Source organism: Pituophis catenifer, unplaced genomic scaffold, assembly GCF_029215685.1.
Source record: "Pituophis catenifer annectens isolate HBS135680 unplaced genomic scaffold, rPitCat1.0.hap2 SCAF_6, whole genome shotgun sequence".
Lineage (NCBI taxonomy): Eukaryota > Metazoa > Chordata > Lepidosauria > Squamata > Colubridae > Pituophis > Pituophis catenifer.
In genome coordinates this window covers 36,030,622-36,045,729 of record NW_027256886.1, presented here as the reverse complement: position 1 = coordinate 36,045,729, position 15,108 = coordinate 36,030,622, and the positions used below count along the sequence as shown (strand labels likewise).

The following is a 15,108-nucleotide window of genomic DNA, read 5'->3' as shown; positions in this document are numbered from 1 at the left end:
ACTTAATGGGAAGCCAGATTCTCTGAAAGGAATACCATTCCAGTGGTGGGTTGCTACCGGTTCGCCATGGACCAAGCGAACCGATAGTGGCAGGAGGCTCTGCCCACCCACCCACCTGGACGTCTCTGCGCATCTGCAGAAGTGACGTGCGTATGTGTGAGCGCACCCACGAGCGAATTGGTAGAGACCAAAATTGAATCCCAGTACTGTACCACTCAGCTCCGGGTATCTTTTATCACTGTATTGTTTGACTAAGGATTAAGATTAACATTTGACTAAGGATTAACATTTGACTAAGGATATTTCATACGTCACCAAAAGAGGACCTTGGAGAATATGGCACAATTGTATTCTATATGCTTATTATGCGCATATCAGAAATGTGCATAACAAGAAATCAGAAATGATAGCCAAATTATTGTGAGCATTAGATAGGGATAACTGCATTAAAGAAACCCAGATTGCTGCTTGTATTAATTAAATTTCCAGAAGAGCCTGAAAAGAAGGGCCATATTACATTTTATCTCATGTAACATTTTACTTTTTCATAGAAAATCACAAGTGCAATTCCACATCAAACATATATTAATACATTTGTTCAAATTTCACTATTCATTTCAAGCCATACCATAAAGATATTTATCTGTTCAAAAGCATACCATAGTTTGAAGAACATCTCTGCTACCTAGGAATAGCCACTTTCCTCAGATAATGGCCTAAACATAAAATAGCATTAAAGTCCTATTAGAATAATGAATGCATGCCTTTGTAACAATTGGTGAAAGGCTGTTATTTTGTGCATCGTACATGAATAGTACACTTTTCATCAACTTTCTGCTGGTTAATATTTTGGGCTAAAACTCCCACAATTAAAAGTCATAGTACACGTTTCATGCTGGCTAGAAATTATGAGTTGAAATTTGAAAAATTTGACAAATTTGAAGGTCCCAGTTTGGGGAACAGCATAACATCATGTGAACTGCTCTTTCTAAGCCTCATTTGCCATTTACACAGAAAAGTAGCTTTTGCCTCCCATCCAGCAATGTTAATCCTTTTTGCTCTGTTCAGTTAATCAGTCCAGAACTGCTGTTCTTCTTCTCTGTTTTTGTCTGCCTCTCTTCAACAACAGAGTTTGACGTTACTTTCCCTTTAAATATTCTGTATTTTTTCTTTTGACTATAAAGCAGGTTTGTCTGGAAGAAGCGTGGAATATTTCCTTGATATACAAAGAGGGCTAACAGCATTCCTGCAGGGGGAAAAACAGCAACAGGAAATTTTCATCTATTTGATTTGCTGTGATTTATGTCAGAAAAGTATCTTTTTCTCTTTTGAGGCAAGAATGAGTAGGAATCAAGACCAGTAGATGACACAGGTTACAGAACAGTGATGTGCTGAATGATGAACCGGAAGATAACCGAACCTAGTCTGCTGCTCATACAGTGAAAGATGCTATCCTAGCATCAAATAAGATTCAGGTGCTTGCTCAGTTTGTTTCTACACACAGAGTAGGAAGGAGAGTATTTTTTCCACAGACAAAATGTTCCACAGTATGTTTTAAGCCAGACTTGGAAAAAATATAAAACTATTCAGCAGGATCTAGCCAGGGAATGCATCTTTTTTCTTTATGCAAATTTATACAGTCCCCCAACACAGATTCTTCTGAAACCCCAAAGGATTTATTGGAAACAAAAAGGTAGGGGAGAAAATCTGCATGGTTGACCAGGCTTCAAATATTTTTCTCACACTGGAACAAAAGAAGAGCAAGCCCAGAAAAACTCAAGAAAGAAAAATGGATTTTTGTTCTGTTTTTCCCCTGGAAAAAAAAAAAATCTGTGTTGCTTTGGTTGTATATTTGAAAGTCTTCCTTTAACAGTATTTTAACAATTAAGAAGCAACAGTATTCAAAAGGATTATGTAAACAGAATAATACTCTAATATTTAATTAGCATGTTTCTGCATATCAATGAAAAAAAATGTGATGGTGACCAGGAAATGGAGAAATGGGGAGATGGGGAGAATAGATCAATCTGTGAGTGAATGTGTGTGTCCCCAATTCTGGCAAGGATCCCTGCAGTTAAGTTTTCTTTTAATGTTGATAATTGTGGCTGTCCCATAACTATGCATTTCTATTAGAGGCTTAGGTTTCACCTTTCACAAGATATGCTGCTATAGAAGGTCAGAATTAAGCTTCTGGGTGGTTACAATTTAACTTAAAGTTATATATTTAACTTGTTTAATGCAATACTTTCAAACAATTCAGGACTGGCTTCCAACTATTGCCAGTACCGCAATAATTTTAATTTGCTCAATATCATCTTATTTTGATTCCAGAATTTTCTCCATATTTTTTGTTATTAAAACATATGCAAATTTATTTCCATAAGGGAAAATGGAACTACCTGTACTTCCTGTTTCCTTGTTAATTAAAATTATTCTTTTCTTTGATAACCTATATAAGCTTTCCTAGGTAAGTGAATAATTTGTTTTCATGAACCAGCATGGATTTGGTCATTAAGCGAATCTCAGACAGTTGTTAAGCACAACTCTCACCACTCACCTTGCCGGCCAGCCCATCCCTGGGACACTCACGAAATATTTAGGAAATCATCCATTTATCACTGCATCCCTCTCTGCCACAGACCCTGACATCTTATTGTGATGGTGTACCTAGTTAGCCTTGATTGGCAGGAAGAGGAAGAGGGGGAACTGCAGGAGGGCAGGAACCAATTTAGACATGCCTGCTGAGTGCTGGCCAAGGCATATCTGGAGCTGAACTGATAGCCAAAGAGACAGAGGGAAAGGAATGGGGTTGGAAGCTTATCTTGACTGCCTAGAATCCAGGAGCCTGGGGATATTCTCTGGAAATCCCCCTTGCCAGTAATACTGTGTGGGGTTGAGGATTCAGCCCTAACACAGCAGAAGAAGTAGCACAGTGGAAGATGCAGATACAGAGTGAGCCACCCTGGCGATCTGGATAGCTGTCTCAGCTGTCAGGAAGCCCAGTGCAGGGCATAAGGCTGGAAGGAGAAAGGTGAGGTCAAGACTGTTGTAGTTTGTTCTGTTTTACTTCAAGCTGCTTTGATGCAGGGAAGCAAGAATACAGAGGAAAGGTGTAGCTCTACACCTAGAAGGGGATAAAATGCAACGTGGTCCCAGGTAGTCATGCTGGTGGAAGGAAGGCCACTTGGCTGGGCAGTGTAACAGGCAGGGCACAATTTCACTACCGTCTTTTCCATTGACTTTGCTTGTTGGAATCTGGCAGTAAAGGTAGCAAATAGTGATCACATGAGCACAGAATGCTGCAACAGCCAGAACTTTGAGGACCCATTGTAAGTACCACTCATCAGAGCTATTGTTAGTTTGAATATTCCTGGAACAAGTGACATTAAATGAAGATTATCTGTATTTGGTTTGAACATTACAGTTCCTTCAAATGAATTCAAATATTCAGTTACAAGAACTGCTGCAACTCCTGAAGTCTTTGGGAAGAGCCTCACCTGAGATGGGTGCCAGCCAATAAACTTGCACATACTCCAGTAAACTGTTTCCCGAGCAGGAAAAGGTCACAGCAGAGGCCAAGGCAGGGTTAAAAAAGGCACCTGTGACAGGTGCAGCTGCAGCAGAGGAAAAGCAAACAGTTTAATCCATCTATTCTTTTTACTCTGGTGCATGCAGGAACATGTGCTCCAGTTAATCAGATTCAGTATGTTCAAATTGGAACAAAAGTTAAAAGACAGGAGGAATCCACCCTAAGTACTGAATATTTCCTCCTTTCAGGTGTTTTCTTGGAAAGGAACAGCATCTGGGAACAGTATGTCAATCTAGAGCATCATTTCTCAACCTCAACAACTTTAAAATGTATGGATTCAAAGAATCCCAGAATTCCCCAGTAAACATTCCAGCAATTGAAGTCCACACATCTTAAAATTGCTGAGGTTGAGAAGCACTGATCTAGGTGTGAGAGATTTTAACACCTCTGCTCTTATTTGGGATTCCCATTTTACTTCAGAGTTTGAACCACTACCTGGCAAGAATTCAGCAATACAATGGATACTCACATACACCACCACCCCCTTCAAAGAGCAACATCCCAATACTCAGTTGATTAGCAAAAATGCCATATTATTTCGCATAACTACCAGGAAAGTGATTAGAAATAAATACTTCTGATTGCATACATTCAAATTGAATTAGAAGTTTAATAAAATATTTTCAGGTAGCTGGGAAGCAACCTTTTAATTTATACTTAGAAAAGCAGCCAACCTTAAAAACAAATATCATTTAAATGTTATGTGAAATAAAATAGTCATCTAAGAACTATCTCACCTGTCTTGTTTTCTTAATTCAGTTATGTCCTATATTTTAAACAATTAAGACTCACTTCCATCTTGTTCAGAGTCATACAAATACCATACTGCACATCACACGAAAATTTACAGCAACAATTATTTTCCAGATGCAATACAAAAATTATAGGAGTCATGAGCCACTTGGTGTCAGGTGCAAATACCAAGGAACAGGAGCACTACATGTTTATTACATGCTGCCTATACCAAAGAATCTGATCTACTAATAATCAAACCAAACTGGCACTAGATAAGGGTAATCAGAATTCGGGGGCAGGGCTGGTAGATTTGGGTCTCTGGTGTTTGGAGCACAGCAGCTCCAAACTGATGTGTTTGATCCCAGCTTTGGGTTCACCCTGCTCATCTCTTACTCTTGGTTTACACAGGTTAATCTCTTACACAGGTTTAAGAGCCTTGCTGCATGTTCTCCTATGTCAGTGGTTCTCAATCTGGGGGTCGTGACGCCTTTGGAGGTCGAACGGCCATTTCACAGGGGTCGCCAAATCCCTCTCTCGCCCCCCCCACGCCTTCACTCACCCTCACTCTCTGCTCTGTTGGATCGCCGGCCGTTCGCTTACCCCGCCCACTCCCAATCTATTGCTGCCTCCTGAGTCCCAGCTGATGGCTAGAGGAAAAAAAACTGTTTAAATTCTTGCCGCGGGGCTTCAAAGGGTCGGGGGTTACCACAACATGAGGAACTGTATTAAAGGGTCGCAGCATTAGGAAGGTTGAGAACCACTGTCCTATGTGTTTCCAACATTTAATTGATGCTGGAATCTGGCCAGATTTCTATAGACATTTGCATGCAGCTCTGCCATGTTGGCTTCTTAATCATCTTTGAGAGCTCCCTGACCACGTTCACTTTGCAATACAATTTTCCAACTTCATGATTACCAGGCAAGGGATATAAAATTTTGCAACGTATTTGCTCATATTAGACTTTGATTGACTTAAAGAGAGGTTTGAAATGAAACAGGAGGCATTTTGGAATTTTTTAAGTCTACAGAAAAATCTGCGCTAACTGTCTAGGTGGACCCTTTCCAGCTGCTGATTATTGTACCAATATTTTATGCTTGATTCCTAGAACTGTTGCTAGATTCAATGATTTGCCATCTTAGCCACTGCAAGAAGAACAATACTCTTCCCCCATTTGTTTTGCCACACTAAACTGTGGGCAGATTAATAAATTAGAAAGCCATCAGCACACTAGTGAGCTAAAAGCTTAAAGAATTTATTAAGCAAAGAATACCAAAATAAATACCTTTAACTGCAAAGTAAAATATTGATGAAAAATAGCCATACCCAAAGAAATAAAACACAACACAGTAATATTCAAGAGAAGTGCAAATACAAACAAAATCTCACACCCTTCATTTAAGACAGTTACAGACATTTACCAGATTATTCCAGCTATCATATAGCATCTTTGCTTGGTAGGTGTAGAGTGAACTTCATCTCTAAGGGTGATTTAGCTTTGCCTCCTAGCTGATCATTTCTATTCAGAAGTGTATTCCCAAATCATGGTATATGTCCTAAAAAGATTCCATCATTCATGGATAGATTGGAAACATACTTGCTCATGCCAGTCTAGGTCCCTACATGATCAGCTAACCTTGTAATCAAGAATTTAAGATTATGCTATTGTTTAAAGATCTTTTATTTCAGTATATTAAGTACATTGTGTCAGTATACTGTGTCTGTGCTATCCTCCACTGCCGATTGTATTTATGAAGGTGTTTGACCCTAGATAAATGTATATCCTATCATACTGTTCTAGTCTATGAAATCACAGCTCCGCTTTTGAAAATAGATGCTTATTTGCACATTGCTGATTCATCCTATACCTTGCAATTGCTGATCATTATTATTTATTCAAGTTGCAATAAAGACAAGATAAGTTTAGCACCATGAATATTTAGATCATCCTTGTCAACCTGCTACCTTACAGAAGTGCTAGAGCTTCAGTTCCCAGAATTTACTTCAGGAGAGGTAGTAACCATCGTCACTGGAGGGCATCAGTTTGGGGAATGTTGATACCCCACTGAAAACAACTAAACAAGAAAGTCTAAAATGGCATGACAAGGTATCTCTGGGAATCAGTGGCAAAGGATCCATAGAGGGATGAGAAGTCTGAACTGAAAATTTAATCAAATAAATTTAATACAAAATTGAATAAATGCAGAATAATCAGTCCTAGTTACCAAAGAATTTAACCTTCTAAGGCAGATATGGACAAAGCAATGCAAACAGAAAACTAGAGACAAAAATTTATACTAAACCTGAAAGCAGAATCATCACAGCTGGCAGCTTTTAGCAGCCAAATGATTCAATTTTTGCTGCTCTTTCATTGTCAAATACAATGAAAATTAATAAACTGAACAAAAAAGTGATTATTTAATGCTTTGTTCCTATCAGACTCTTAAAGTCTGTTTTTAATTGAACTAGTTCTGTATTCTGTGTTTTGTTTTGCCATAAGACAGCGGGCCAAAACCAGCAATACTTTAGCTATATGAAACCTTAAGAGACTAATATACTTTTTTCACTAAGATCATCACAGTAAAAAAATATATATTCTAGTTTCTAGTGAATGCTTCTAGATTTGTTTCCATTTTTCATCACTTCTGAAGTAGGAAAGGCAGGTTATAATAATCATGTTGATGTAAATAGAATGTAAGCATTTAAACATATTTAATTGTATGCCATAGGTATATAGAAACACTGCAAGTATTAAATAGTTTTTAGTTTCTCAATGTACATCAAGGCAAGATTGGATAGCAATCCTTACCTGTATAGGTCAAGGCAGTGATACTGAGCGCCACAATAGGAACTCTGTACATGGGAGAGCAGGTGTGAAGCTTGAGAATAATTAACTGGAAAAGAAAGGAACCCATGCCTTCTACAAAAACGCCCTGGGAGATAGAAGTATTGAGAGATGAGCTGCAATCCTGGGCCATTAAATTCTGGATCATATGGAAGTGAGTAAATTCCTTGGACCAATACTTCTTGGTAAAAATACAAGCTGCTTCCATCCCTAGAAACTGAGCCAAAATTTTAACAATACTGCCTACAAAAGAACAATCCAAAGCTAGAAATTCCTGAAGTGAGGCTACAGGGTTGGCAGCAGTTCCATCAAAAGAGGCACCATGAGCTAAGAAGATTACGAATAAGAGAGTCAGGCTCACATCTGGGCCAAAGCCACCACCCCATGGGCCAATCTCCCTTAGCATCTTCAATTCAAGGTAGCAAGCACATATCTGGAAGGAACTGGCTAATTCACCAGCAAAACAAAAATACACCTTAGATGGAAAAATTCTCTTGAAGAATCGCCTAGCAAATTCACAAAGAGTTACAACTGAGAAGAAAAAAATGATCGAGACATTCAGTCCAGACATTCTGAGAAATACACTGGAGAGGTAGTATGTTCTAACTAAAAAAAAAAATCTTCACTGCATGAAAGAGAAGGGAGGAGAAACTATTTGTCTTTCCTTAAAAGCATATTTAAGCAAACGTGGCATAGTTTGATAGGTACCAGGTTAATAGGATCACAGAAATGTCTGGGAAAACGAACCATGAAGGAATTGGCTCAGATAGAATGTTGCTCCCTTATCACTTTGCAGCTGCTCTAACCAGAATTTCACCTTTGGTCTTCTTTTCCAGTAAACCACACTTGTCTTTTTCCATCCCTAGAAACCCCACCTAAGCCTTTTCCTCTTAAGAAAAAAACATTAATAAGCCGCAGCTTGGAATTGGTTCAGAATCCAGTGAAACCAGCAGGTGACTCTAAGGGCAAAGCAGTCGAGATTCTTGAATTCAAAAGCTTATTCTATCTCAATAACTGTCTAGAGATAATGGCTTTTCTTACTGTTGTCAACTGCCTTCAAGTCAATGTTGCTTCATGGCAGCCCTCTAGTTGTCTTGAAAAGTGTTCAATCTTCAATTAGTGACTGACTATTATCAGAGTGATACCCACGTTTGTTTTTATTGTTCCAATCAAGACATTGCAAGTTTTTCCTTCTACATTTTCCTTTCAACTTTGTTTTTCCCTACTATCCCATGAAAAATGTCCTTATTTTTGTAATCTGAGGAAGACCATGGAGACTTCTGCATGTATTTGCTTGATTGTGCAATTGAGGAGCTTTAGCAGGGGTTCAGATCACACATAGGTAAATGCTATCAATGGATGCTAGTTTAAAGCCTCATTGCTATGGAGGGGAAATTCAAGATTCTCGCCAAGATGACTCTGGGTAGCTTACAGATGTCACTGCTTTGACATCTCTACTACAATATTTCAACTTGCTTTCAGAACGTAAAATATCCTTATTATCATTGAACATTGTCTTATCTTTCTTCATATAAATTATATATTATGGGTTCCCAAGACATTGCAACCATCATAAATGAGTCAGCTGTCAACTGTCTGAACTTTGATCACGTGGCCATGGAGATGCTGCAACTGATGTGTGAAAAATGGTCATAAGTCATTTTTTTTCAGTGCCATTGTAATTTAGGTCACTAAAGGAACTGTTGTAACTTGACTACCTATAATTCTACAGCCTTAAGTCAATGATCAGTTTGGGATCATTGATGAAAACCTATCCAGTGTCATTTTGTTTTGTGTCATCTATATTTTTTATGTTTTAAATGCCTCCCAGTCTAAAAAAGTTACTGAGCTTCTCAAAGTGTAGTCATTAGCATAAAATTAATGATATTAATACTGGCCTCAACCAGATTTGTAACAGAATTGCTTTCATTACAAAAAAACCCCTAAGTGTAGTAAACCTAAGATTTGGCACTGGCACTTCTTTCAAAAGGCAATGCATAATCAGGTCCAGAATCATCTAAAAGATTAAAGTAATAGGCAGTGATAGTTCATGGGTATAGGAAAATACTGAATTAACATTCAATTACTGCTGTCAGTTATTAGTTTATGATCAACAAATTCATTAGTATTTTTCACTCTTCTAACATGTTTATAGTTGTTTTTCTAGAGGAATTAAGCAAAGAACAGTCCAGAAAAAAAAACCCTAATCATTAGCACCAAGATGTCTCAGCTGGTTCGCTGTCATGGAAGCTTTGAAGACAAATGATAATTACACTGCAACTATGCTCCAATGATTCACCAAAGCCATACACAAGTAAATACAATGTTCTCTGATTGATCTATTATTTAATCAAGTGTTGTTGGGTGAAAAGAAAGATCTGTCAATCATTTTAAAAATGTTTATTTCTAGCCCTGAAAGAATCATTAAACATACAGTAGTTAATATTGTGGTAACATTAAATAACAGAATGAGATTAAATTATACAAAATTTGAGGACAATTAAAAAAATTAAAAGCTTGCATTATTTCCATCTCCATCTGACAAAGGAACAAATAAAGAAACCATTAATTCCAGCTACAAAAACAAATTCTTCAACACTTAATTGACTCCAACTACAATAGAAAAGTGAATTGACTCCAAACTGTTCCAGAGTATGCATATGATGACCACTTAAGTTAACTGGATGCAATTTCAAATGATGAATGACTCAAACCCAAAGCAAACATTTATACTAAGTGGGAGGGGGGATGAATAAGAGCTCATCATTCCAGATAAGCTTGCTTTAATGAAATATGTTTTCTCATTACAGTATCACACCATCAAACATACATGACAATCTTGCCTAAGATCCAAAAGGTGATTTAATTATTTGATGGAAGTGATGAGTTCTGTTTATGAACTTTTGTCACCCCAGTTTTAATGATGCATAAAATTATCCAATTAAAATCTCCTCTCTCTTCAGCAATCTATACAAAACAGTATTTTGATTTAGGAAATCAAATTGCAGGTATTGTGTGCTTTAAGATGGACAGTTTTAAATTTTAATTTGGCTCAATGTTTTTAGTTGACCAAAACTAATTATGTTTCAGAAATATGTACCTCATGACTGAATGAAGCAGCCAATATTTATTCATTTTATTTCTGAAAATCTGATTAAGGTAGATTTCTACTTCTGTGTCTGAAAAAAGTAACATATGTCCAATCCAAAGTATACAAATTACAAACCAAACTTTGTTTTGTTTATCTAATGGAATGTTCCCGTCAATTCATTTCTACCTTTTTAATGAACAATGGGCACAAAAATTAGATTATTATATAAGCTGTATATTACATTTTAAGAATATCAAATAGACACAATTTGGAGTACTTGGATACCTTCAGGCAAAGTAGTAAGCATACAACGTATTTCAACTCCTGTGTTAATTCAATTGTAAGAAACTTTGAGCAATTTAAAAAACATGGTTAAAATTAAGTTCATTATCTACCAAAATCCAATTTATTAAGGTGACAATAAATGTTAAGAATTTTAAGTATTCAGAAGAGAATATCTTTTCATACTATTATAAAAAAAACACTAAAACATACATATCCACAGAAGCCTTCATTTCTACATATTCCATTGCCAGCAACAGACAAAGACCCAATAAAAGATTAAATTAACTGGAATTTTTAATGTCTTAAAAATTTATCAATATAAGATCAAAATTATTTTAACTTCTGTATTAACATTGAAAGCCATTTTTAAAAGAATGAACTGGACTTAAAAATACATCTCAGACTAGGACATCACACCTTCTTGGACCAAACCAAAGCACATTCAAAATATTCTGAAAATAAATAGACTGGTTTGTTACACGATTTTCAGAGTAATACTTTTGACAAGATATGGATATACAAGTGTGGCATTGTTTTTAGTTGCATTAATAAGGCATTGCTGGTATCAATCAGAAAGCAAAAAAGTTCCAAGGTGTAAATCAATTAGAGCCCTTTGTACTACTGTGGATCAAAACCTGGAATATGGCCAGCAGCCATTTTACAATACCTTCATCATGATCTTCTTATATGAATATTGTTCACAAATAGAAAAAGGATTTAGCACTGACCATGAGAAAAGCTACAAGATGCAGCCTCTTAACTAGGACTTTAAGAAGCTCTCCCAAACATACTATCTAGGAATGCAAGAAAACTGTAGCACCAAATTAAATAATGTCTTACATTATTATTTGGCACATTATTATTCAGAAATGTTCTATCAAGGTCACAAAAAATACAGTGATTTTAAATTTGAGCAATGTGAAACTCCAAATCTTGCCCCATTTAACCAGATGTTGGCTTACTTTATTAATCTAATCAGTTTCTTTTATTATGAGAGGCACTTTATCTTGTTTTTCTCCTTAATAGTAAAGTTTTTCAAGAGAAAGAATTACCAAGACAAACTCTCCCATTTCTATCTGTATAAAATAGCACTTCCGGTGTTCTGAGGCTTTAGTCTGCTGAATCATATAAAAATCTTGGATCTTTTGCAAATCTTCTGGGTCTTTTATTAGTAGAAATAGTATGAATATATTTATATTTATATATATATAAAGAAAGAAACCTCTAATACTTAGTCCTGACAATTTCAAATTTGTGTTGGAGAGAAAATGTACAACATATACAAAATGTATTTAATACAAAGAAAGATAATTTTAAAAATCAGAAGGCACCAGCATGTAGCCCACAGCCCAAGTCAGAACATGGATAAAGCACTTTGCTATAAAACAACACATTTTCCAAGACATCCCTTTAAAAGGTTACCAATCAGCCTATACAGGCAAGGAACAAATGGAAGACAATTCACAGGAGTGGGGGTTTCTCCCCAAGCTCAAAGGATGGTTTCATTACTGAAAAGAAAATACTTTTCCCATTACCCAACAGGCATTGACCCTCCAACATTCAGAGGCACCTTTTCCTTATTTTACAAAGTCCATGCACAAATTTCTACATCCAGTTGTGCTGAGTTCCTTTCTTTCCACTCTGTCTTCTGTTCTTTGTTTCAGAACTGTTACTGAATAATTACAGTCCCCAGGTATCTGGATGGTTAACATAAGAAGGGTTATACCTAACTGCATATTAAAAGGAGAAAGAGGAACTTTCACATTTCTATCTGTCTTAAGTAACTCAAACGTTCCCATGCTTTGAATTACTGCCTAGCAAAGGAAACCTAAGGTGAAAAAAGGTCAGCAGATTACAGTAATACCTCCCTCTAAAAGCTTGAATCGATTGTTCAAGTATTGCAAATGTTCAAATAAGAGCACAGATGGGAAGTGGTACAGCAAAGTCACTGAAAAACAACTCATTGGCATAGCAAAATATTGAGTTGTCTATAGAAGTGGTAAAAAGGCCAGTGATTCAGTTTACAACTTCTTCAAGACTTGCAGAAAAGTTCACTATTATCACCATTTTTCTTCTCTTGTATCTTAGAGCTGAGGTGAATTTTTTCCCTTCTGCAGATTTTCAACATCTCTAACAAGAGCAACAAATTGTATATTATAGGAAGATTTAAACAAAAAACAAAGCAGACAAACAAACAAAATCAGGAATGATGAAGACCATAACAGCAATGCTAGCGATTACTCTTCATGGCTTCTTTGGCCGCTAGAATCAATGGTGTCAAACTTGACAAAGGTTTTGCCAGTTTCAAGAAAGGATGCTAATGGAAAGAGAAACAGGAAGTTTTAATGGATAGATATTTCAAAATTCAAAACAAACACTTTGAAAACAATCCAAAAATGAAATTATACACAAACATGGTAATGATAAGAGTACATTAAAAGAAAGGGGAAGCATGCAACCTTGGGGAAGTTTCAGTACTCAAGGCATTAAATCATAGAAATAACTCCAGAGATGGCTATTACAATGAATGTTGTTCCACCATTTCTTTATCAGAATATTTAAATAATTTATGATTCTAACTACCTTACTATGCTATGAATAAGGTGAAAGTAAGTCCAGTAAATTGTGGCTCTTAATTTTCAAACTTTTTTAAACTTTGTTAAATGGCACTAACAATATCTTTCTTGAATGGAACAAAACTAAGACCTCTGCAAATTCTTCCTATCCTAAGGAATTCCACTGATGTAACTGCAGATGTGTCATCCTTCTATATACAATAGCGACTATACTTAGCTGTATTTTTACAAGCATCTAGGAAGGCCATGTAGTTGTCTTCCTTTCTCCCCTTCATGACAATTTTCCTGTATTAGCAATGCGAACCCTACATCTATATGTTAAAGACAGACTTTTAATTTCAGTTTAAGCTGAAGTGGAAAAGAGGGGTATAGAGCATCCTGACACAATTACAATCTTATAGTACTTAAGTCAGAATGGTGAGGATTCTGCAGTAGGCCAAGAGAAAAGAAAGGGTAATCATCTGTTTTCAACTGGTTTACTATATGGCATTGTAGAAGCACATACAGCTCCTCTCTTTCCAGAAGAGTACATATTGATGCATACAAGAGGAATAGGAAGATTCTATCTAGATACCCAAGAATTTTTAAAAAGGCAGCAATTGTTCCCAAGAAATCAGACTGAGAAATTTCTCAGATCTTCCCCTTATTGAAATGTATTTTATTTATATTTAACATTATTCTTAATTTACAACACTTTAGTTTCTTTACCTGTAGTAGTTCTTTGGCTGACCCTCTTTTCTCTACATCCATTTCCAAACAACTATTTAAAAAGTCACGGAATATTGGAGTCAGTTTCTCTGGGCTCTGCAGCTCGGGGGTGCCATTAGTTGCTATTAAATATAATGCCTGTAAAGAAAAAAAAAACCTTGAGCATTAATAAATCAAAAGCTGATAAATATTTTTTGTACACATACAATTTGAAGAGATATGATTCAATATATTATTCAGTCTTGGTGGTAGTCTTCTCTGGCAGCGGTCTCCAACCCTGGCCACTTTAAGACTTGTGGACTTCAATTCCCAGAATTCCCCAGCCACCTATGGTATGCTGGCTGGGGAATTTTGGGAGTTGAAGTCCACAAGTCTTAAAGTGGCCAAGGTTGGAGACCCCTGTTCTATGGTGTATTTTCCATGCTTAGTATATTTCAGAAAATCCTGGTTTTCTTAAAAGCTGAATAGAAATACCAAAAAAGGAAAAACTAAAAAAAGACTGTCAGATGCCTATTATGCTGCTCATCATTATTTCAATGACAAGCTTTTTGCTTTTTATTTTGCTCACAATGTGTCTCACATTGTATATATACTATAATAATAAATGTCACTCTGTTATGTACAGAGATGCTTGGGATGAATTCAACTGCTTCCTTTCCTCACCACTATTGGTTTCTTAGTGGACCTATTTTGGATTTTGGAGGTCACCCTGGAATACCACAACTCTTTCATTCACTCATTACAAATTCTTTTACACATCCAGAGTATACTCCCCTTGGTTCTTTTAAATAGATTAGTCTGACACTGTGATATGTATTTTTATTTGGGAGTTACCTGCGGCAACCACTTTGTTGTAATGGGGAGGCATGGCTGTAAGCTATTAGCTCATTAGTAATCTATGATAGCACGACACAATAACAAGCAATCTCTATACCTCAGTCTAACTTAACTTTCTCTAAAAATTGTCAACCCATCTCCACGACCAACTTAATCAGGAAACAGAAAACAAGAAATAAAATGGGTGATCCCACTTAATTTTCTGCCTCTGTCCAATCTATCCCATTCATACAAGAAAACACTCTTAAAGGATAGTGAGGGTCATCAGAATAATAACAGTTCCACCTCTATTTTGTAACTTTTTCAGTTTTTTTAAAAAAAATATTTTAGCAAACTTCATGTAATTTGACTGAGATGTGCTATAAATTAGAATGCAGTTTCGGATAATGGCTGACATTTATTTAGTTTGTGTTAGACTATAATACTAAATGTCCCTAAGCTTTG

General features: G+C 36.3%; 2 protein-coding genes across 5 annotated transcripts in view; both read right to left on the bottom strand.

Moving 5' to 3' along the window:
• Nucleotides 1-917: 917 nt before the first annotated feature.
• On the bottom strand, nucleotides 918-7,738 carry LOC139318615 (aquaporin-12-like). The gene is made up of 3 exons (XM_070946134.1): nucleotides 7,132-7,738; nucleotides 3,498-3,614; nucleotides 918-1,246 (listed from the first exon to the last, which is right to left on the bottom strand). The coding sequence occupies exons 1-3, from the start codon at nucleotides 7,736-7,738 to the stop codon at nucleotides 1,065-1,067; spliced, it is 906 nt and encodes a 301-aa protein (XP_070802235.1). The 3' UTR covers nucleotides 918-1,064.
• Nucleotides 7,739-9,552: 1,814 nt separating this feature from the next.
• PAK2 (p21 (RAC1) activated kinase 2) overlaps nucleotides 9,553-15,108 on the bottom strand; it is a 39,402-nt gene continuing 33,846 nt past the window's right edge. For all 4 annotated transcript variants that reach the window (XM_070944862.1, XM_070944864.1, XM_070944865.1 and 1 more), the window contains exons 14-15: nucleotides 13,828-13,965; nucleotides 9,553-12,860 (exon numbers count right to left, since the gene is read on the bottom strand). In XM_070944862.1, the coding sequence (XP_070800963.1) occupies nucleotides 12,774-12,860; nucleotides 13,828-13,965 (225 nt within the window). In that variant the 3' untranslated portion in view covers nucleotides 9,553-12,773. The remainder of the gene's footprint in view (nucleotides 12,861-13,827; nucleotides 13,966-15,108) is intronic.